Source organism: Adiantum capillus-veneris, chromosome 5, assembly GCF_014529385.1.
Source record: "Adiantum capillus-veneris isolate H3 chromosome 5, ASM1452938v2, whole genome shotgun sequence".
NCBI lineage: Eukaryota > Viridiplantae > Streptophyta > Polypodiopsida > Polypodiales > Pteridaceae > Adiantum > Adiantum capillus-veneris.
Window position 1 is genome coordinate 23,011,316 of NC_140935.1, and position 24,213 is coordinate 23,035,528.

Sequence of the window (24,213 nt, forward strand, 5' to 3'; positions counted from 1 at the left end):
CTGGTTGGTTTAAGCAATCTCTCTCTCTCTCTCTCTCTCTCTCTCTCTCTCTCTCTCTCTCTCGTGCATTCTCTCTATCTCTATGCTTTTGCAACGCAAGATTTGGTAAGACTGATGCAGTCAGGTGTTCCTAAATGGGAACAATATTTTCCACTAGTTCAAGCTATACTGAATGACACATTTTCTACTTGCTTTTGGTTACACTCCTTGTGAGGTTGCATTTGGTCATCTTTTTTAATCATTGTTGACTAGGTCGGTCTCTACAATGCATGATACAAACAAGTGAGCTAGTCTTATGCTGAGATTCTTGAGAGTGTTAAGCTTAGGCTTTACAAGATTCAAGATTATTCTAGGCACGCTAACACGGATCAATAGGGTGTCTCATTTAAGGAAGGCAGCTAGGTGTACTTGAGAATCATGAAGCAACATCTCAAGCACATTGGTAAGAAATGACCTGAACTCTCTTTTCGTACGTATGCTTCAGAAATCAGCTCCTTTTTGTTTCCACAGCCAGAGAGAAATGGAATGTTATATTAACGTCTTCCAAAGGCCAAAGTGACCTATGAGACCAGAAAGTTACAATGTGGTGGATCTGATAAAAAGTCAGAGTAACAAGATGACAAAATGACAGATTGACAAAATAAAATACTATGGAATCTAAACTGCTAGGGTGAACTAAGCAGCTAGCTGGGATAGCTAGATCACAAGAGATCCAGCATTGGTTGCTGGCGGATCTCATCAATCTCCTCCATGGTCAGGAGAGAGAGAGAGAGAGAGAGAGAGAGAGAGAGAGAGAGATGCCTCTTGTTTTCCAGGTATCAAAAGCTACTTGCAAAAAGTTCAAATGTTCCTTTATTTAATTTGAAAGAACTCAATGCTTCCCTACCAGTAGGCGATCCTGTTGAGAATGCTCCACCTATTCTCGTAATTGGAGCTGAGAATGACTTTGTAGTGGTAAGCTTTCTACTCTCTTTTTAAAAATAACACACTCTTGTCAGATGTTTTAAAGATTTTGCAATCTCGGCACTCGTGTGTACGCATGCAAGCGCATAGACACAAAGACATACACACACTTTTTCCTAGTGATGCATGTGAGCTCCTTGTGTGAGGACAAGCCCAAGAATAAGTACTCTCTTGCTTTCATACTTCTACAAGAAATATATTATCTTACACCCACACTATGGCTTTGGATGATGCTAGTTAGACTACATAGTGTGATTGTATTCAACGCTTCTAGTACTACATTTTGAGCGTTTAGAGCTAGTATTGTCACATGCACATCTAACCCTATGTGCATGTGGACAAGCTAACTCCTATTTCTAGGGTTTAGGACAACCTAGGAAGTGTTCTAACTTCTGGCACCCTTGTGAGCTTGTACGCAAGACATGCATGTCCAAGCACTTTAGATTAGTTGCATATCCTCTTGACTGCACATGAGAACAGCTAGTGTCTGCTAGGTGTAGGCACTAGGGAGTGTTCCCATACAACACCATTAGTACCAAGTCTAGGTAATAATTGTATGCGGAGCACCTCTTATTAGTGGGTTCTAACTTATTAATAGTTGACATTATTAGCCAGCGTTTTAAAGGAAAATTATGAGGTCTCTAGGTGTCCTGCTCGACCCAATCATTTTTACCTGTATAGGTGACCCAGGGAGTCACCTCTCCAAACACATTAGTACCGGCAGTACAAGTACCGACTGCGCCTTAGTACCTCTAGCGTTTTTGCTAGTAGCAACCACATCATCAGATCAACCTCCCACACATCATCAGCACGAGTGTTTTCAGTCTTCAGCCCATCATCGACATCGACATCAACAGATAGCCCTTAGCTTCACAAATCCCAACATCTATGACAAGATCCCATTAACATCTTAGCATCTAGGACTATTGTATCAGCATTTGTGCAATCCAAAGCAAATACCTCTCTAGCGATAGAGAGGGGGGCCCCTGTAGGGGGGTTTGGGACCCCATCTGGTGTTAATCTCCTTTCTCTCTCTCTTTCACTCATAGAAGCTTCCGAGAGACGACACAGGATGTCGGGTCCCAACCACCCTCAAGGGTCTCCTTGCTTTGTTGCCAAAGCAAGTACTTCCTTTATTTCTTGCACAAATGCTGATACAATGAATGCTAAATGCTGAGATGCTAATACTGCTGAGGTTTGATGGGTATTGTGGTGCTTGATATTGCAGGTACTTGGTACTTGATACTGCGGGTACTGCTGGGTACTGAGGTGCTGCTAGAGATGCTTGGTGCTGCGACGACGACGATGATGAGGCTGTGGGCCGATTTGCTATTGCCGGGGACGGCGATGGGCTGAAAACTGAAATCGTTGAAGAGGCTATGCGTTGTGGGGTGAATGCTGAAAACGCTGAGGCTGATTGTTGAAAAACGCCAAATGTGTTGGGTACTGCTGAGAAGAGATGCTCCTGTGGTGGGTACTGCTTCTTCCCCTGCCTCTTTTGCCTTCTCTATCGCCCAAAGGGCTTGTTTTATAGGTCCTTTAGCCATGTGCCCTACCTAATTTTAATAAATGACGTGTTAAAGTCACTTATTATTAAATGACTTATGTGACTGTTCATATGCCTATATGCTGAAGTGACTTAACTGTGTAAGTGAGGGTATGCAACTATGACCGGCCTGGTCACGTCTTGCTAGAGGCTCACAAAATGCAAGGCTAGATCCTAAGCTAACTAAGACGGACGCTAGACTGTAGCAGTAGCTTGTCGACGTAGCGCAAGTGAAGTGCAGAGACAGCCTATGAGAAACCTTAGTGCCTCACATAGAGACGATGACTTGAGGAGGTGATGGAGGGTACAAATGTCAAAGTGAAGCGGAAGGTCTGGTGACACGGGAGCGCGCGTGCGCGCACACACACACACACACATAGAGAGAGAGAGAGAGAGAGAGAGAGAGAGAGAGAGAGAGAGAGAGAGAGAGAGAGAGAGAGAGAGAGAGAGAGAGAGAGAGAGAGAGAGAGAGAGAAGAAGAAGAAGAAGAAGAGAGTTTTAACGTCGTAGGAAACTATCTCAAGAGACCTTAAAGATCTAGCTGAAGAAATGAAATGAAATGTTATATTAACGTCTTCAAAAGGCCAGAATGACCTATGAGACCAAACTGATACAAAAGTGGTGAATCTGTTACAATGTCTGGGGACCTTAGTACTAAAGTACTAAGTGTGAAAAGTGTGAAAGTGTAAAAATAAATGTGAAAAACTAAATACAAAGTATTAAATAAACTTCTTAGGAGCATTCTGGGTGTCTGGCTAGAATGCTTCTAATCCTTTGTTGTAGTCTCCTCCGGTAAAGTGTGCTTCTGCATCTTGGTCGCGGTCGTCTCGATTTCCTAAGCTCAATCGCTCTGTCAATTAGGGTGCCTTTGGTATGAATGTGCGTACTCCTTTGTGCTGGCTGCTGTCCTCTTGCTTCTCCTTCCACTCCTGCTTCTCTCGATCCGAAGAAATCTATGATCTGCCTCTGAGGCTGTAGTGCTCTTTGTCTTCTCATTAGATTATCCCTGTGCCGATGTAGTTCCAGTAGGTACAAGCCTAAGCATCTTTGATCTTGGTATTGCATGATTCTATCTAGAGGTCCAAAGCCTTCTTTAAATAGGCAATGGAAACGCCCACATATCTCATAGTATACGGTGCAGTGGCATATGTAGTGTAATTCTGTCTCCGGCTCCATTCTGCATAACTTGCAAATTCTGCTCTTAGGTGGGATTCCCCTAAATCTGCCAAATTCAATTTCCAACTGGTGTGAGGATGTACGAATCTGACCAATAGCACATCTCAAACCATGAGACAGGTGGGTATCCATGTAGCTCGTGCGAATCACAAATCCATCTTCAGATAGCTGTAGGAAGTTTTCTTTGTAGTCGGCCATCTTTGTGCCCAATTCTTGTGTAGGGTCTACCCATGTCCTCTTAGTATCCAACTGTATAAGATCCTGTCGGATGATTTTATTAATCTCCGTTCGTGTAATTGCCAGTGATGGAGCCTCAAGAGAGTATTGGAAGGGGGGTAATTGTAGCAAGGCTACAGTGTCACTTCACAGGACAGACAGACGGTTGGACAGTTAGTTACAGTTGGTCTGGTTCACACTAGACGGACCCTTTTGGGCTGGGGAGTGACACGTGGCAGGGTACCGACGGTGGTCTAGTGGACATCGTGGCCAGGTCACCACCACCACTCAATTTGGAGATAGACTTAGCTGACTGGACATTTGTGAGCCGTTGGTGGCTCTTTATGGTTGTACATATGATTAGTCGTTTTGGGCCAGTTGCATTATCTTGTACGTAGTCGTCTAGAGTGAGTCTATGCACAGAGCACTGCTTCACCATCCCTGCACATCTGAGCCTCGACACCCCCATTGTACCTGTGAGTCCTTGACTGGAGCTGAGTGTGCTGCCACGCCAGAGTCTGTATCAGTCTTTGAGATAGTCGAGTCATATGTTCTGGTCTGCTGTTGTGTCTTTGTGAGCTCTGTTGATGGCTATTGTTTCCTTTCTGTTCAGTTTGTTTGAGTGAGATTGTCACGCACATTGCACTAAGGACCACCCACTGTAGAGAGCACGACACATTATCTGCGCTACAGGTGCTCTCATTTTGGCGATCACGGTGGGACCGCTACAGAAATCTCACTCTGTGAGGTGCCAATCTTGAAGCTAGTTAGGATTATCTAGCTTCGCCGACCTTGCCTTGCACTGTTCTCCTATAGCCTGGTCCAACTGTTCCCCTCTCGCCTGGTCCAACTGGTCTAGTCCTCTCTCGCCCTGGTCCAACCTGTCCTCGTCCCTGTCTAGACCTCCTCGACCTTGGTCTAGTCCTCCTCGTCCCTGGTCCAGCCTGGTCCAGTCACTTGCTTTGTCTAGTATAGTCTAGACCAGTCTTCAGCCAGTTCAAGGTTTTCTTGCCCGAAGGTTGGTGGGATTGGTTGTCACTGCATGACACATACAAGGCGGTCTGTCGAGCGTCAAAGCGCACTACTGAGCCCTCTGCAGTACTATAACAGAAGACGACCTTTGGTACCGAGTAGAAGTCCTTCAACCTCATCACCTATCCCTCCACATACATCACCCATTCCTTCATCCGCTTCCACATCTTCGAGATCTCCTTCTCCACTAAAGCTCTCTCCTATTTTGCTACAGGTTGCTGAGCTACAGGCTCAGCAAGGGGCCATGGAGCCGTTGGCTAGCGTTTTGGCTAAGGTAAACATCAAGTTCCCTACATTCAAAGGACTCTTCAGAAGATGCTGACGACCATGCAAGGAGATTTGTATCTCTCTGTAGGGGTCGTGGTCTTAACAGGGAAGATGCCTACTTGGTACTCTTTCCATCCACCTTGGATGGCTTAGCAGACAAATGGTACAGCCAGTTTGCAGAGAACCATTTTGCAACTTAGGCAGCCTTAAGGCAACAATTCTGTGCAGCTTTCAGGCCCGGTGACTACCAAGAGAAGGTGTTGGATGAGTTAGCCAACATGGTGCTCCAGCCAGAGGAGACTTTTGCAGAGCTTATGACTAAGACCAAGTCTCTGGTTGCCAAGCTTCCTCAGCAACCCGGTGAATTCATGGTGAAGAAGTGGGTGGAGAAGGCGCTTCCCAAAACTTCTCAACAAAAACTCTGAGAGAGTCTCCGACCCGACGCCACTTTGGAGGAGTTCATCGCAACTGCTACTAGGATAGAGGGGGCTAGGAAGCTGTTCAACAACTCCCCTCACATAGAGACCTCCTCTGTGTTTTCGGAAGGTCCTGCTGATCCATTGACTTCTTTACGGAGAGAACTTGAAGCCCTAAAACTACAACGTGCTCTTCAAGAGGAGAAAAATATCTCTCTTCGCCAGGAGAAACCCCCACATCTTGAGGCTTTGGATCAAATCAAGAGAGAGCTAGAAGAGCTTCGGTCTCAACAAGAGGCTAAAGCTATGGTATGGTGCAGCTCGTGTCGCTCTCCAGAGCATCCTCCACAGGACTATCCCCTTCGGGCTTATTGCCACTTTTGTGAAAAATCTGGGCACGAAGACAAGGATTTCTACTATATCAAGGGGTTGCAGCAAATACAACAAAGTTTAGGTCCTTCTCTCCAACAAGGGCTAGCAGCTGCATCGAACATGGTCTCACCCTATGGCCATCAAAACCCGTTGCCACCTCTGCTGACAACACCTCCTATGCAGCAAGGTATGCACAATAACTTTGCATCTCCCAGCTTTTATCATGCTAGTACTCCTTCAGTTCCCTAAAGCTTCTACAAGTCAGCCTCCGGTCCCATGCAGCAAGGGCAGAGCCCACCTCGCCCCTCAAATAGGCCAATTTTGTGCTACAGGTGCGGGGAGTATGGACACTATCAGAGCTAATGTCCCTCACCAGAAGGGTTCCATCCTTGTGGACATTGCCCTGAAGCTAAGGATCACTATAGTAAGGATTGCCCAAAACAACGAGCGTCCACATCTGCAAACACAAGCCAGCAGGAGTTTACATTTCCAAAGCTTAACCTCATCACAGTAAGCTCCATTCCACAGGCACCGCCTTCCACTCTTGTAGTTGCCTCTCAAGAAGGGTTGAAGCAAGTGGAAGAGCCGGCTGGGGTGCTCACACGGGCACAGAGAGCTACTCTAGGCCTCAGCCTCCCTGGTGGTCCAATCTTTCCATCTCCTGTCACACAAATGAGTCAACCTCCAGTAGTAACTGACAAACCAGCAGGTAGTGTCAAGAGCCAGCCTACCTCGCTTCTATCAGATATTGATGGTGCTTTCATCGAAGCAGTAGAGGACTTGCAAAAGCTTAACATACCGGAGCAAGCTCTAATCAAAGGAAACAAGCCCACAGCAGAGTCTATCTTGAAAAACACTTTTCAACAAGTGTCACTGTACGACATGCTTCGACTTGATGCAAATTTTAGAAGTGACACCCTTTTCATCATCCAGTCTCTGTACCCTGGTGCAGGGCCTAGTGGCGGGCACCTACCTGTGCAGCCCTTGGAGTCCTACATGATTTCATATCCAGCTGCTCCCCTCACCGACTATAAAAGTCCTCGTCTCACTGTGTCTATTCTTGGGCATCAATTCTCAGGCGTCATAGCGAATGGTGGATCTGGGATCAATCCGATGCCAGAATTTACCATGTTGGCCTTAGGCCTGCAGCCTACCCGCCTTGCTCCATTCACTGTTACATTGGCAGACCAGAGGACAGTCTACCCTGTGGGCATAGTAGAGAAGGTGCCTCTGATGATACAAGACTTCACATTTAGCTTGGATTTTGTGGTGGTCAGTCTTCCTCAGGTGGAGGGAGGATTTCCTTTGCTGATTGGTCGACCATGGTTGAGGCATACTAAGGCACTTCATGATTGGGGCAACGACGCCATGTGGATACATACTCCTGGCTCCCCCATGCAACCAATTCGGCTCGAAGGAGGTATGGATCCAGTGGTTCATCACAGCTCATTATCAGTACAGTCCAACCTCGACCCTGAGCAGCCCACCCCCCCTAACGGGTATGACGACGACCTGCTGCAGAGGCTGGAAGCTACTGCCTCGATGCCATGCTATATGGTCTCTATTCAAAACTCACATGTGCCGGTAACATTCTCTCTTCCAACTCCTCAGGCGGACACAGATGTCACAAATCCTACACTAGACAGTAGTCCTACAGCAGACAGTGGACAAGTCCAAGCAGTAAGTGGGTCAGCCCCAAATTCTCAAGATTCAGATGATCCTCCTATGGAAGCCCTCGGCCTCGGGGAACCTATCACACATCACCGAAGGGGGAAAAAATCTCCTCTGCATGAACTTGCCAATGATTCCCCCCTTCCTCTAACATCTCCCAGGTCGGATGCCCCGCCCACTCTAAAGCACCCGGTTATGTCTGTGTCTGAAGATTTACCTTTCGATGAGCTTCCGCCTGGATGGTTACAAGAAGAGTATGCGGAGTTTCCAATCGATCAAACGCCAGCACATGATGTCTCGAAGCTCCAAGAGGCAGCTCATGTTTCAACTTCTGAAGTACCCTCCACAGTTACACCTCCTGACCCTGTCAAAAAAGTCAACCGGGGCGACCCTGACAACCCTCAGCACGTCCTCTTAGCAGCTTGGTTATGGGAGCATCCCGCATTACTCAATCAGGTAGTCTCTTTCATACACTCTTTTAAAGATGTTTTTGCTTGGTCCTACAAGGATTTGGAGGGGATCCCACCAGAATTGGGTGTCCACACTATACCTCTGGTTGAAGGGGCTAAGCCTGTAAGAGGCCGAGCTTACAAGCTCAATCCGAAGTATGCTGAGGCAGTCAAGTCAGAGTTGGAAAAAATGCAAGAGACAGGGATCATTGTACGTATGGAGCACTCTGAGTGGTTATCACCCATGGTGATAGCGCCTAAGAAGCAATCCAACAAAATCCGTGTGTGCGTAGATTACCGTGCTCTGAATAAGGTAACTATCCCAGATGGTTTCCCAACACCTTTCACTGAGCGTGTGCTCGAAGATGTAGCAGGGCATGTATTGTACAGTTTCATGGATGTGTTTAGTGGATACAATCAGTTGGGCATCCATCCAGGTGATCAGCTGAAAACGGCCTTTGTGACTCCCTGGGGTATTTTTATCTACACTAGAATGTCTTTTGGGTTGAAAAACGCTCCACCTTCTTTCAATCGAGCGGTGTATCTCATCTTTTGTCCTCTGCTTACGGATCATCTTCGCATCTTCATGGACGATTTTTCGACCTTCTGAAGTGCTCAATGTTCAGCCCCAATGGAAAATTTAGAGGAACACCTCGCTCAGCTCTCTGCTGTCTTCCTCAGGTGCAGAGTGGCACGGCTAAAACTCAATCCTAACAAATGTCACTTTTTGGTCACTGAAGGCACACTTCTAGGCCATGTGGTGTCTGCCAAAGGTTTAGCACCAGACCCAGAGAAGATCGTGGCAATCTTGAAGTTACCACCTCCTATCAATCCGAAAGGTGTTCAGAGATTTGTAGGCCACACAGGATATCATCAGAGGTTCATACGGATGTATGCACAGGTGGCTCAACCATTGACCCGACTAACTAGTGCTACAGTACCCTTTCAATGGTCAAAGCCTGAGGTTGAAGCATTTGAATACCTCAAAAAGCGCCTCACTGAAGCACCTATTTTAGTGGCTCCAGATTGGTCTCTTCCTTTTCATGTGCATACGGATGCCAGTCAACTGGCTGTGGGGGCTGTGCTGACTCAGCCTAGTAAAGAGTACAACCTGGATCGCCCTGTTCACTATGCAAGTCGCGTGCTCACCAAAGCAGAGCGCAACTACAGCACCACAGAAAGGGAAGGTTTGGCTATGGTGTATTCTTTACTAAAGTTTCTTCATTACTTGTTAGGGGTTCACTTCACTATCATCACAGATCATCATGCGCTACGCTATCTTCTAAATAAACCCCAAGTTGCAGGACGAGTGTGGAGATGGCTACTCATATTCCAGGAGTTCGACTTCGAAGTAGTTCTTAGTCCAGGCAAGCGGCACGTCATGGCCGACCATCTCTCTCACATACACATAGGTGAGCCTAATACTTGGGTTTATGATGATTTTCTTGACAGTCATCTTTTTTAGGTGGACACAACCACAGAATGGTATGGAGATGTGTTACATCTGCTCTCTATTGGCCTATATCCTGAGAATGCTTCTCCCTTGCAAAAAAGAAGACTTTTGCTGAAATCTAGACCATTCTCTTTGATTGGTGGACAGCTCTATAAATCAGGGCCAGATGGTGTGCTGCGAAGGTGCGTCTCCCCTCATGAGGTAGACCACATTCTAGAGGATGCACACAGTGGTCCTACTGGTGGCCACTATCCAGGTCACATCACGACACAAAAAATCTTACAGACTGGCTTGTGGTGGCCCTATATATTTCGAGATGCTATTGCTCATGTCAAGATTTGTGATGTCTGCCAGCGATGTGCACCTAAGCCTAGCAAGCAATCAAATCGCCCTCTCCAAGTATCTATGGCGTGGTTGCCCTTTGAGAGATGGGGTTTGGACTTTGTAGATCTAGTTACTCCATCTGCTCAACCAGGCAATCGTAAGTATCTCTTGGTAGCAACAGATTATGCAACGAAATGGCCGAAGTGGTGGCTACCATCGACTGCACAGCCGCCACTGTCGCAAAATTTTTGTATGAAAATATTTTTTGCAGGTTTGGGTGCCCTCTGGAAGTCACGAGTGATCGAGGTAGTCATTTTGTCAACGACTTGATCTCCACTCTCCTCACGAATTACAAGATTTTTCATCGCAAATCTTGCTCTTACTATCCTAGAGCAAATGGGCAGGTTGAAAGCACTAACAAAGTGCTAATCGCGCTTCTTAAGAAAGCTTGTCATCTGCATCCAAGCTCTTGGGCTCAGGCTATCCTCGGCACAGTTTGGGCTTATCGCACCTCCTTCAAGGCAACCACTAACTATACCCCATTCCAACTAGCTTTTGGCTTAGAGGCAATTGCACCATATGAGTTCAACTCAGGTTCAACAAGAGTGGGAAGCATTCCTGTCACAGCTGGCAGTGCTTCAACAAACCTCTCGCGACTCTCAATGTTAGAAGAAAGCAGGAGATTAGCTTCACATGCTCTCCAAGCTGAGCAGATTCGTCGCAAAGCGTGGCATGATCGCCATCTCCGAAGGCCGAAAATAATGCAGGGCTCGTTGGTGCTACTATATCAAGCTAAGTATCTGAAGAAAGCTAAGAAGTTGATTCCAGCCTGGCAAGGGCCCTTTAGAGTACAGGAGATTTTTCCACAGGGGGCTGTCCAGTTAGTCACTTTGGAAGGCATTCCTTTGCCACTGGTAAATGGCTCCAGAATCAAGTGCTATTACTCCTCTGAGTAAAGGGTCTGCAACTATTCCGCCATCTGTAGGTTCTATGTCCCATCTCTCTCCTCCCCACTATCTTTCCATCAGAACGGGTGTTCTGTTACTGTCTCAGTTTCTGCTATGTCTGTAAGTTTCCGCCTTTCCTCTAAGATATCTTTTCTCCACTAAGTCTTGGTAATTGGGTATTGTCGTAAACTTCTACAGTCCAATCACTCCTCCTCTAATTGTTTCTATCCTCAGTGTTATTTGCCGTTAAGTACTAAGGTCTTTCCAGTTCGGGAGTCTCCAAAAGTTGTGGTTTTGTTCAGTTTGAACAAGGGGTATCTGCTTAGATGGCGATGGAGACAGGGAACAATATGTAATCAAAAACTTGATGAGGCTCACAATGCAGCGATAATGTCTATGTGAGGAAAATGGCAGAGTTTATGTCAAAATTCTTTTAATTCCATTAGCAGTAGAAAACCTTTGGTCCCATTAGCAGTGCACCTAGTTTTCTAGAGGCAAGAAGGGGCCATTAGAGTTCTATACTTTTGTGCTCCAAAGCTTGCTTGCGAAACTAAACTTGTCTTCTCTTTGTATCTGCCCACTGCGTCCTTCTCTTCCCGGTTATCTGCACCCTTACTCTCTCCTTGGACCCTATCCCTCTACCCAACCTCTCGCCCCTACAATCTACTCAACCCTAGCGCCCTACTCTCCCTCACCCCCTCAACCCTACCCTACTCTAACTCCTCGCCTTACTTCCTTCGTCCCTACCCTCCTATTCTCGAACTACCCTCCCCTTAAACCCTCGCCCCTACCCTCCCCTTATTCCACTCGCCCCTACCCTAACAACCCCCTCGCCCCTACCCTCTACCCACCCCCTCTCGCCCCTACCCTCTAACCACCCCCTCTCGCCCCTAACCTACCCACCCTCGCCCTACCCTCAACCCACCCCCTCGCCCCTAACCTACCCTCTCTCGACCCTACCCTACACACCTCACTGCTACCCTACATACCTCGCCCCTACCCTCTAACCACCCCCTCTCGCCCTACCCTACACCCCTCGCCCCTACCCTCTAACCACCCTCGCCCCTACCCTACCCACCCTCTAACCACCCCCTCTCGCCCTACCCTACACCCCTCGCCCCTACCCTCTAACCACCCCCTCGCCCCTGCCCTACCCACCCTCGCCCTACCCTCTACCCACCCCTCGCGCCTAACCTACCCTCCCTCGCCCCTACCCTCTACCCACCTCCTCGCCAGTACCCTCTACCCTTGCCCATACCCTACCCTCCCTCGCCTCTACCCTCTACCCTCGCTCATACTCTCTCCCTCGCCCCGGCCCCCTACCCTCTACCCACGCCCTCGCCCATAAACACCCCCTAGCCTCTACCTTTCTGTACCTGGCCCCTACCCTCTCTGCCCTTCGCACCTATCCACCCTCTCCTTATTTCCGTTGGCTTTCTACCCACCCATCGCCTTATTTCCTTTACCTTTCTACCCCACCCCTCGCCTTATTCCCTTTGGCTCAAAAACGTTCCACAAACCTCAGACATACCAGAAACCAGAATACTCAGAAATGTCTATAGAATCTACTGCTCCCTACATCAACCTCTTCCTACTGTCGGGATCTCGCACCTGACAAACTGTTTCAATTGTACTCACTATGGCAGGAGGTAGCAAGAAACAGACAACAGAAGGTGGTAGCAGCAAAAAAGAATTGTTGCGAAAGAAGAAAGCTGTGGCTGAGGCATCAGAGGAATCAGAGAGTGAAGAGATGTCAGCTAGCAGTAGTCACGGCTTGGATGACATAACTTCCAACGATCCAAGTGGTGAAAGCTACAAAGCAGACTCTCCCTCTGAGTCAGAAGCACACTCCGAGTCAGATGCTTCGAGTGATCAAGAGGACCATACAAGAACAGCTCAAAAGAAAGGGAAACAGCCAATCATGGTCATATAATCAAGAGGCCTGCAACATCCAAAAATCGCACCGCATTCTCTTTGGATTTTTATTTACAACAGCCTCGACCATCTCTGAGCGAGGTATTTTCCAATGCTCAGCTGCACACTCTAGGTCTCACAGCATTGGCTGATGCCAATCTACCTAACACTGTTCCTGTGGAGATGATACATCAAATGTTAAAGGATTTTCCCAAAGTAAGGTGCCACAAGTTGACAGCTGAGGGGCTTGGCCATGCCATGGGAATGACTAGCTTTCCATCTGTGAAGCCGGCTATACGCACTTTTTCTAAGCTGTCCAAGGATGCCACAATTCAAGCATGTCAAGGACTGCTCAGTTCGGATCACCCAAACTATGAAAGGAACAAACGGATTCTGGCAATCTTCAGGTATTACTTTCTCGCTAGAGAAGCCAAAGAAGATAAAGAAAAAAGTGATCTTCCCACTATCTTCTCCCATTGTGACGGCCGCTAATGTTTAATCCACACCATACCCTGTGGATTCCACCAAATTCTCTTCACCTCATTGCCGGGCCCAAGTGCAATCTGTGCAGTTAAGTTTCAAATGTTTTGCAGCACCTCTTTTGGCATGGGTTATAAATATTGAAGATCCACAGGAACCCTCGAAAGGGAAAAGAAAATCTGTAAGCATTCAGGCTGACCCTACAGTTACCAAGAGGAAGAAGATAAAGGCAAAAGTGGCGAAGGATACAGTGCAGTCTTTACTCTCCTTGCCAGTTTCAGAGAGCCAGCAGACTAGGGTGACGTGTCTTCCTAGTCACACTCCATCTACTTCTACCCCTAGTTCTACTGTGCCAGCAGCATCAGTGTCTACAGCACCAGCACCAGTCTCTACTTCCGCCCCTCCTCAGAGCAGGGTGGCCGCTGCTACCTTACAGGATCCTCTCCCTTCTTCTCCCATCTTCACTCATACTCCAGTCAACATATCTCACTCTCCATCTACAATAACCATCTCAGAGATACCTACCACACCAGTTATACCACCTCCTAGCTCGTCGGCTGTGCCACTTACACGTCCTACAATATACCATGCATCTGAGGGATCTTCAGGGATGCTCGACTCTACTTCTCTGTTTCAGCTTTTTGAGAAGTTACTTCAGGACTCACGGGCTGCTATTGCCACCATAGAACTAGGTGCGGAGCAGCTAGCCGCCACGCACCAGCGTCACTCCGCCACATATGCAGCTATAGAAGGATCTCTGAGAGTCGCCGAGAGTGCCATCGTAGATAGAGATGCTACGATTTTCGCATTACAACAAGCATTGAAGGTTAAGTCAAAGATTATTGACGACCTAAGAGCACAGCTATCAGGCTTTCAAGAGACGCTTTTGTATGGTAATAGGTCCACACAGGTTTCTGCGGGATATAGATGGACTGGGCCAGGGACACAGGTCCAGACTCAGGTACAGACTCCTACAGGGTATGGGTATGTAAGAGCAGCAGGTCTCACTCAACAGTTCTTGGGATCGTACACACAGCCAGGGACACAGGTCCAGACACCTGCAGGGTATGCAGGAGCATCAGCAAGTCCCTCTCAGCAATTCTTGGGATCGTATACGCAGCCACTAGTCTAGTACTATACTTCACCGGGGCTCAAGGTCAGGTACCACAGAGCGTTCCTTGCTGTGTGACGGTGTTGCTGGTGCACACCGCCATGGTTGTGTCACTAGGCGTCCTGAGTACACTTCAGGGCAGGTGCTTCCATCCGCTGTGGAAGTATTGTGTGTTCGCATGATCAGTCAACACGCATTGTTCGAGTGTTTCATTCGTGACGGTTTCTTGTATTTTGTCAACGTCTTTACATGTTTCCTTTCCATAGGCATGCCTTATTGTACAATGCACATGATTCACTCATGGATGAGCACGGATGTATGCGGATCACTTTCGAAAAGAAAAACAGTTTGCATTCAAGAAATTCACATTGTTTACCGATTGTCGGTTTTGTCAATCGCTTTTACATGTCTCTTCCTTGGCATGACACAGTCTCAGAAAGAGCATGAGCAAGATTGTCCATCAAGCATTGACATTTCCGTTATGATTTGCCAGAGTTGATAGGTTTAGGTTGAAAAGTCAAGACTCGATCTTACTTTTTGCGTGTGTTTGGTGAATGGTTTGGCATTCCGTCACTTTGTTCATCTACATTGCATGCATAGTCTTTCGGAAGAATAGTATTTTTCCAGTTGCTCTACATGGAATGGGTATGATTATGATCTTGTGTTGGAAGTGGTTTCAGGAATTTTTCTCCTCTGCGATTCTTGATGAAGGTGGATCTACGTCCATAGATGCAATTGGAGCATTGAAGCAGCCACATATCGCTTTGTGTCGCTTTTGGCGCGGCCCAAAGAAGCAAGCATTGCAGATCTTCATGAAATTCAAGTATCGCACGACCCATGCATCAAAGTGGGCCGGCGAAGAGTTCTTCGTAGCTTATCTAGAGTTGTTGGCAAACTACAAGGAAGCCATGTAGCTGGGTATCAGTACCTCACTTTGAAAAGGAGGGGATGTCACGTGCACATCTAACCCTATGTGCATGTGGACAAGCTACTTTAAGTCTAGGGTTCAAATCAGCTTAGGAAGTGTTTTTGGCACCTTTGTGAGCCTGTGCGCAGGCCGTGCATGTCCAGGCACTTAGAGTAGTTGCATATCCGCTCTCTGGTTGCACATATCATGATCATGAGCATGACATTCAGTACCCATCATGAGCATTTTACAGTGCACAGAACCCATTTTCCCAATTTATCAATTTTTCACTTGTTATTAAATAAGTGACTTTGTAGGGAAACTGGGTAGGGCAAATTTGCTAAGTGTCTATAAATAAAACCTAGCGCTAGCACTTTCTGGCAAAAGAGGCAGCAGAAGTTCTAGCAACTTGGAGTGCACCTTCTCAGCGAGACCGGCAAGAGGCCTAGCGTTTCTAGCCAACAGCAGAGCAGTTAGCGTTTTTGGCTACAGACCAGCCTAGCGTTTTCTGCTTTAGTTTCAGCCTCGCGTTTTCAGCAGTTACCAGATCAGCCTTGGCATTTTTGCTACAGTTGATTTCATCTAGCGTTTTTGCATCTTGCAGATACCACCAGCGTTTTTGTAGTTTCTAGCGATAGATTAGTTCATTGCATCAACGTTTTCAGTTTTCAGCACTTAGACACAGTAGATCAGTCCCTAGCCTCGCAGATCTCACCTACTCACAGCACATCCTCGCCGTATTGTCAGATCAGCCAGCGTTTTCAGATTCAGCCCGCTGTCCATAGATTTCAGCATCTGCGTTTTTAGTTCATCGTCGTCGCGTCGTCGCCATCGCCGTCCTCGCCGGCACAATGTCAGTATTCAGCAGAAAGCATTTGCACATTTCCGTTTTCAGATTTCAGCCCGTCCTTGTCATCGTCATCATTGTCGTCGACATCGTCGGCAAGTCCATTGCATCTAGACCATTGTACCAGATTTGTGCAATGAATAACATAGACCTCTCTTGCCATAGAGAGGGGGGCCCTTGGAGGAGGGTTTAAGAACCGTCGGGTGTTGTATTCTTCTCTCGCTCTCTTGCTCAGTCTTAGCACCTCATTCACAGTGTCATTCACTTTGTTTGTGATCATTGCACTCTCTCACTAAAGGAATGGAAGGCTCTCCCTTCCGTAAGTAAAAGGAACCCTTGAGCACAGTTCGGAGCACTCATCTTGAGCAAAGTTCAACATTCACTTCCGCTGCACCTTACATTTGTTTTTTGTTTTTGTTTGTTTGTTTGTTTTCATCCTCTTTTGGGTGGGGTTTTGGGGGTTTTGTTGTTTTGGCTTTGATTGCTTGTTTGATTGTTGGTTTTGGTTTGTTTGGTGGTCAGAAAGCTACTCTTGTTTGGTGTTCTGATTGTTTGTTTGGTTTGTTTGGTGTTGTGGTTTTCTGCCAGTGCGCATACACTTCTTGAAAAGAAGTCTTGCTCATATATTTTGCCACTTTCGGGTCCTTCGCAAAACTGAGCATCATCTTTGTTGCATCGCCGATCAATTGACGACGCTTCATCCCTCGTTGCTCCGCCTGAGCAGGCTGAGGCGGGCCATACTCTCTGCCGGAATCTTCGTTGTGATCCATGCCCGCATCTTCGGATGCAGAGGGAGTTGACTGATCCTTGCGTAAAGCCATAGGTGCCGCGGAAAAAAAATTGGGATCGGATTTCCCGTAGAAGAGAAATCGGCCGTGCTTTGATACCACTGTAGCAGACTTGGACACTCCAAGTCAAGAATCAATCACAACAGCCCAAATAACCACTTCAAAACAGTTCACAGTTCACAATAGATTTGCACTGGCCTGGCGGAGTTCCGTGCCTAGAGATATTGGCCCCAAAGACTGGCACCCCTTTCGGTATTTCTTTATGTATTAATCAGTTCAAAGTACAAGAGAGTGGTTAGGGTTTCACTCTCAGACTCTGCGTCCAGATGCTCTGCAGAGTGTGTGCCCAAACCACTTACTATAGTAAGTTTACAAGGGATGCCAAAAGCAGAGCCCCAAAAGCTTAAAAATAAAGCATAACTCTTTTCTCTCACAAGCTCTCTCTCTAGAACATTAATCAAATAAAGCAATCGAATTCTCTCTTTCTAGCGTAGAGAAAAAGCTGACGCAAAAAGCCTGAAATTTCGCCCGCAATTTACAAAAATTTTGCCACGTCATCAGTTGGCGCTTTTCACTGGTTTTTGGCATGCTGCTAGGGTTAGGGTTAGGGTTTATGACAATTTTTAGGGTTAGGGTTAGGGTTTTTGGCAGATTTTAGGGTTAGGGTTTTCAGCAGCAGTCGTGGTTTCGGCTCCCGGGCAGACATGTCATCACTTTGTGACACTTGCTCTCAGATTTGGAGGTAGAAGTGTGAAAAACTCAAAGCTCTCTCTCTCTCTCTCTCTCTCTCTCTCTCTCTCTGTGCACCCCCGCTGCACCCCTGTCCTGCTCGCGCAACCCCGCTGCACTGCGCTGCTCTGTCCTGCTCGCGCATCCCCGCTGCCCCCACTGCCCTGCTCGTGCAACCCCGCAGGCCTGCGTTGCAACCTCGCGCCCGCCTTGCCCTGCACCCGCGGCCCTGCACCCGCTGCTGGCGCTGCACCCACGCGCCCGTTGTCCTGCCCTGCTCGCGCGCTCTCACACTCTCTCCCTCCCCCCCCCACGCCCGCTGCAGGCTGCCCTAGCCCCCCCCAACTTTCTACGCGTAGCATGTCTCCCCCCCCTCTCCTACGCGTAGATGATAATCTACCCCTCCTCTTTCCCTTTCACACGTAGGATGTCCATCCTCTACGCGCAGATTTTTTTTTTTTTTTCCCGACTCCGCTCCCGCCCCCACCACTTTTTAACTTTCGGGCCCCATAGGTCATTATGGCCTTTTGAGGACTTTAGTATAACATTTCATTTCATTTCTACCCCCCTCCCCCCCCCCCCCCCCACCCTTCACTTTTGTTTTCGAGGTGTGCGCGCGCACACACAGCTGAACATATTGAGGGCACTGGGCCACACCGTCTCGCGCTCCGTCACTTGTCGCGATCGCCGCCAGTGTGGGTGCACACGTACATCCAGTGCCGCGTCCGCTGCTAGAGTGGGTGTACACGCGCATCTAACCCCCTTACGGACGGCGATCAAACATGAGGAAGACGAACGAAAAAGCAGACCCCCTAGAGGATGCCATTCGAAAATGCAAAGAGGAAATGACGGAGACCATCACCAAGATGAACCGCAATCTCTGGGGCACAATAAACATTCTCGAAGGACGTGTGCTGATCCAAGAGAGCAAGATAAGCACGCTGGAAGACCGAGTGACGACCCAAGAGGAAGAGATCACGTCACTCAAGAAATTACTCGTCGAAGCCCGATCAAGAAACACACTGGAAGAGGGCGAACTGCAACCCTCAGTAATTGAAGAAATCAACACGATCAAGGAACAAGTACGGGCCATCAAAGAGGGAGAAGAACAGCACAAAGAAATGACGACTTCTTGGGTGGATGTTCTTACCAAAACCCAACAGAAGGCAGACGAAGCCGAGAAATGGATCAAGGTGGCCAAGAAAGGAAAATACAAGGAGATAACGCCCACGTCCACACCCAACAACATCATTAACCAGACACTAGAGGAGGAGCAGAGAAGAAGGGTGCGCGCTTTACATGTGAGAATTTGCGGTCTTAAAGACAAAGGCAATGTGGACGAAGAAGTAAAAGAACTCACTGCCTTGATGGGGATTCATGAGCGGACACACACAAGGGCATGGAGAGTGGGCAACAGAAAGAAAAATGGAGGCAGTGGAGAAACCTCAAAAGAAAGAGCACTCATCCTCCGTTTTCCCTCCATGGAAGCAAAGAAGTCATTCTTGAAGAAAAGACCAACTCTTAAAGAGACTGGCATCTTTCTTGGGGATGATCTCACCCTCTCGCAGATCGCTCATATGCAGGAAGTAATGCCGGAGATTAGAGCGGCAAGGGGAAAAGGCAAGATCGCTTTTTACCGAGACGGAAAAGTGGTAATACTTGAGCGACGCTCCACATGAGTCTGCGAGACTTATGGGACCACACTAAAAGTAGCTGCCTGGAACTGCAATGGATCTATGCGTCTTGATGTGGGTGCTTTTGAGGATAGCTTTACTGGAAGAGATATCATCTTCTACTCTGAGACACACCAGGCCCCTGGGCAATCCATGCCTCACATCAGTGGATATAGGTGGGAGACAGCCTACAGACAGGAGACACGCTCAGAGCACAGAGGGCGGGGCTCGGGAGGAGTGGCAGTGTTATTTAGAGAGGATCTGCAACCACTCATACATATAGCCCGCAGGGACGAGCAGGCTAGGTACATGTGGGTGAGACTGAAAGCAGAGACAGGCAGATACCTCTATCTAGCTATTTGTTACTTTCCCCCGAGTACATCAGTTTATGCACCACCCAAAGGACAGTCCCCTTTCTCTATTTTGGATGATGACATATGGGAGTTCTCTAGGGACGGTGACATTATCATCCTCGGGGACTTCAATGCTAGGACTGCCCATCACCAGGCAGTGTTTTATGATACTTCAGAGGAGATGCTAAGAGAGATAGATGTGGCAGAGACGGGCCTTTCCAGACTATCACACGATATGGAATATACTGAGTATGGGCGACACCTGATAGACATGGGCACTGCACATGGATTGGCCATCTTGAACGGCCTACAGAGATTTCCTGCTGCGGGAGGCTTTACATGCTTCCCACACAGACATGGAGCCAGCACGGTGGACTATGTCACGGCACAACCGAATCTCATCTCTAGTATCGAGGATCTCACAGTCGGGTCCAGACCGGTCGGGGTGGCGGTGGATCATGCTCTGGTGTCAATGACCATCTCCTTCCATTTCAGTGCAGCACACAGGCCACGAGTAGCAGTCCCTACTCGCTACACATTCACAAGGGAGACGGACTCTGTATACATGGACGGAATCTACAAACGCCTATGCACTGAGGACCCGGGGCGACCTCTGGAGGAGCTAACTACTATATTGACACAGACATTACATGAGGCAGCAGCTGAAGCATACCCACACACCCAACCTGAGCTGAGCCGCCGATTTGGGAGCATGCCTCAGAACAGTTGGTACGATGAGGAGTGCCGCCAGACTAGAGCCAGACTTCAGAAGGAGGTGCTGTTGGGGGACGTCACTCACAGACAGTCACAGATGGACTTCCGACGCCTGGTGCGACGGAAGAAGAGGGCTTTTTTGGCTAGACTCGAGCAGGATCTATATCAGCTATTCTTGAGTCAAGACTCGCGTGAGGCGTGGCGGCTCTTTCATGAGCAGTCCCCCCCCTGCTATTTCCTCCATAGAGACCTGGGGTCAATACGCATCATCTTTGTACACAGTACCGGGACAGCCACCCCTCCCCAACCCCCCCGACCCATGCCCACATACATGTGTCTTTTTCACTGCTGAGATGGTGAAGAAAGCCATTGACAAGATGATGACTGGGAGAGCATATGATCATGAGGGCCTAGTAGCTGAGCATTTCATGCATGCCAAAGACCTACTAGCAGAGCTTCTAGCAGTTATGTTTAACCGTGCCATGTGTGAGGGCCTACCGGACACTTGGAGCCTATCTACAATCGTACCTATCTTCAAATCAGGAGACCCCATGGAGCCTGGGAATTATCGCACTATTATGATTGGGCACACACTGGCACGGTTGTATGCATCCATTCTTGAGCAATAGTCGAGTAGATGGGCAGAGAGGGAAGGAATACGTGCAACTGGGCAGGCAGGATTCAGGAGAGGCTTCTCTACTCTTGACCATATCCTAACACTCGGGGCCATCATCGAGGAAGGCAGATCTCATGGGATACGGATCTATTGTAGCTTTGTGGACTTCCACAAAGCTTTTGACACGGTACCCAGAGCTAGACTGATGCGCAGATTACAGGAAATGGGAGTACCCGCAAAACTCATTTGGGGGATCATGGCATTGTACACATCAGTAGTAGGGCATGTACGCACCCCGGAGGGACTTTCTACACCGGTTCACTCCACAATTGGGGAGAAGCAAGGCTGCCCGCTCTCTCCCACTCTTTTCGGTATGTATGTGGATGAGATTTCTGACTACATTGACAACGATGGAGATAAAGGTGCTCAGTTGGCAGGGACATGGATTCCACTTTTGTTATATGATGATGACATAATGTTGATCTCCGAATCCCCAGAGGGAATGCAACGTCAATTGGATGCTCAACATACGTTTGCCCACGAAAGTGGTTTGTCTGTGAACCTGGGTAAAACCAAGGTTATGGTGTTTAATACCACCCCACAGTGGATCAAGAGGTCAGCACCTACACTCACATACGGCCAGGAGACTGTGGAGTACACAGACGCTTACACTTACCTTGGAGTGGTTTTTAGCGGACCTACATTCTCACTCAGCAGAGCAGCAGAAACCAGACTTACTAGAGCCCACGCAGCATTGGGTAGATTGGAGAGGATGTGTTCACAGGTTCAGTTTCAGGAGCCCCGGACGAAGCTCTGGCTCTTTGACACCTTGGTGGCCTCAGCATTGCTCTATGGAACTGAGATATGGGGACCTTCACTGGATCACCACGGGAGGACGGGTCGCTCAGACGGATGGGGGAACATGGAGAAACCTCTCTCTATGATCTCGCGGCTCATTAGAGCCAAGGCATCAGTACCACGGGCCATTATCCGAGCAGAGCTAGCGCCCCCCCCCCACTTGTGGTGGAGGCGCTCACCAGATCAGTCTCCTTCATAAACCGCACATGGGCACTTCCTAGAGACAGATATGCTCGCATAGCACTTGAATCCTCTCGACAGTTAGCCATACAAGGAGATGCAACATGCTGGTATGGGGAGATGACATCATGGTTTCAGGCACATGGGTTCAATATAGACCGGCTGCCACCATTCCATTACTCATTGGATGCACCATCTCTCACCCTTACACAGTCAGATATCACCAAGCTCATACGCCAAGACCTGACCCAGCTAGACACCAGAAGGACATGGATACAACCAGCACAGGAATTGGGCACGAAGATGGCTTTTTACAAAGACCATCTTCTCCAGCTTACGGAAGATGGTTTTGTGGCGAGACCTAGATACATGGATACCCACTTGTCTCATGGGATACGATGTGCTATTGGCCAGTTACGCACATCTTCTCACCAGTTGCGGATTGAGACGGGGAGATACAACGGAGTTCCAGCAGAGGACAGGACATGCTCCTTGTGTAACATGGAACCTGAGACAAAGCTACACTATACATGTCGCTGCCCTGTCTACTACGAGATACGAGGCCGCTTCCATTGCTTGTTTTTTGGACCACTCTCAAGAGTCATGGGATACGAAGATCAGAGATGTCTGGGTTTGTTCTTGCTCGAGCTGCGCAGACACAGAGATAGCCTGATGAATGGCGAGGCTAGCCAGTCTCAAATATGGATCACAAACTTCTTCAGAGCAGACACGGGATAGCCGCAAGAGCCACTCCCACAGCAGAGCTCCCCCTCGTCTCACACCAGAGGCACACTGATTGACCGAGCGATTGAACTGGGGAAATCCAGGCGCTCGCGACTGCGAAGAACGACACAGCATCGACGGAGGCTACGACAAAAAATTCGGAGCACGCTGGCCAGGCATGCACCACGCCCGGTCAGACTACTAACCATGGAGGAAATTGATGAGATTCGCCAACGATCGATGCTAGATCTCTTGTGATTCAGCTATCCCAACAAGCTGCCCATTTTTTTGCTTAGTCTTTTGCTTGGTTTACATCGATCAACTTAGGACCCCATAGTATATATCTTTGTTTTGTACTGTTGTTAGGTTATTTTGTTACTCTGACTTTGTAATTGATCCACCACTTTGTAACATTCGGGTCTCATAGGTCATTATGGCCTTTTGAAGACGTTAATATAACATTTCATTTCATTTCATTTCTCTCTCTCTCTCTTTGCGTCTCTCTCTCTCTCTCTCTCTCTCTCTCTCTCTCTCTCTCTCTCTCTCTCTCTCTCATATCTCTGTGCGCGTATGTCGCACGTGTCAATGCAAGGAACTTGCCGATACACCGTGTGCGAGCCACAAATGGCTCCAAGCACACAACATGCCTAAACTAGTAAGCTCAAAGAATGCGATGGTGTGTCAATCACCGCTCTACGCTTGCTTCGTGGAGGATTCCTCGCCGCGAAGAAGAAGGAGATGCCGCTATGCCGCGCTCAACCGCTTCACCGCCGTCGTGCCTTCGTAATGCTTGATCGCCCACACACTCTCTCTCTCTCTCTCTCTCTCTCTCTCACATACACACACAAGGAGGTAAAGAAGAAGAAGATGGAGATGGAGATGGAGCAAGAGCACTCTTCTATTGCACAAATGAGAGAATGAGTGAATTTTAGGTTTAGTTGACTTTTATATGAGCTCGCCCCATTCACACTTGGGTGCCCATGCTTAGCTAACTAATCCCTTGAATGTTCCAGTTAGAGTGCGTCTCTCATTGGCGATCACTCTTACCCTTTTCCTATTGGACCGACAAGCCCGGTACCTGACTCTACCAAATAAATAATACAATGTTTGCCGTAGGTTACAACGTCTGTCGTAGGTAATAGGGTGTTGGTGAGCCGTGAGGGTTAACATGCCCCCCTTCCTGATGTAGATTCCGTCCTCGGAAGCTATTGAGTTGAATCTTGTTATGTCCATGTTGTAGAGCATCTGGATTTGAATCTACAAGGCAAAGTCACTGTTTCAGCAAGTGGAATTATATGGCCATAAATCATGAGGGGAATGTAAAGTATATGTGGAAATGAGTAAAAGCAAGATTTATGAAATGTTAGACTGCCAATAAGGACAAATAAATCGCACTTTGAGTAAATTAATTAATCAAGAGTTTTGGGCTTATGGGTGAGTCTATCAATTAGTTAGCTATGACTAAGGTTAAAACAACTACTTTAGTAC

At 48.0% G+C, this 24,213-nt stretch overlaps 1 protein-coding gene across 15 annotated transcripts in view; it reads left to right on the plus strand.

The window, feature by feature from the left end:
• LOC147457008 (alpha/beta-Hydrolases superfamily protein) overlaps nt 1-24,213 on the plus strand; it is an 87,925-nt gene that overhangs the window by 43,984 nt on the left and 19,728 nt on the right. For 9 of the 15 annotated variants that reach the window (XR_015188066.1, XR_015188065.1, XM_086512053.1 and 6 more), the window contains one exon: nt 816-954. The exons of the other annotated variants lie outside the window; for them this stretch is intronic. Coding sequence is in view for 7 of the 9 variants with exons in the window: in XM_086512053.1 (XP_086368179.1) it covers nt 816-954 (139 nt within the window). In the remaining 2 variants the exon portion in view is untranslated. The remainder of the gene's footprint in view (nt 1-815; nt 955-24,213) is intronic. 15 annotated transcript variants of the gene reach the window in all.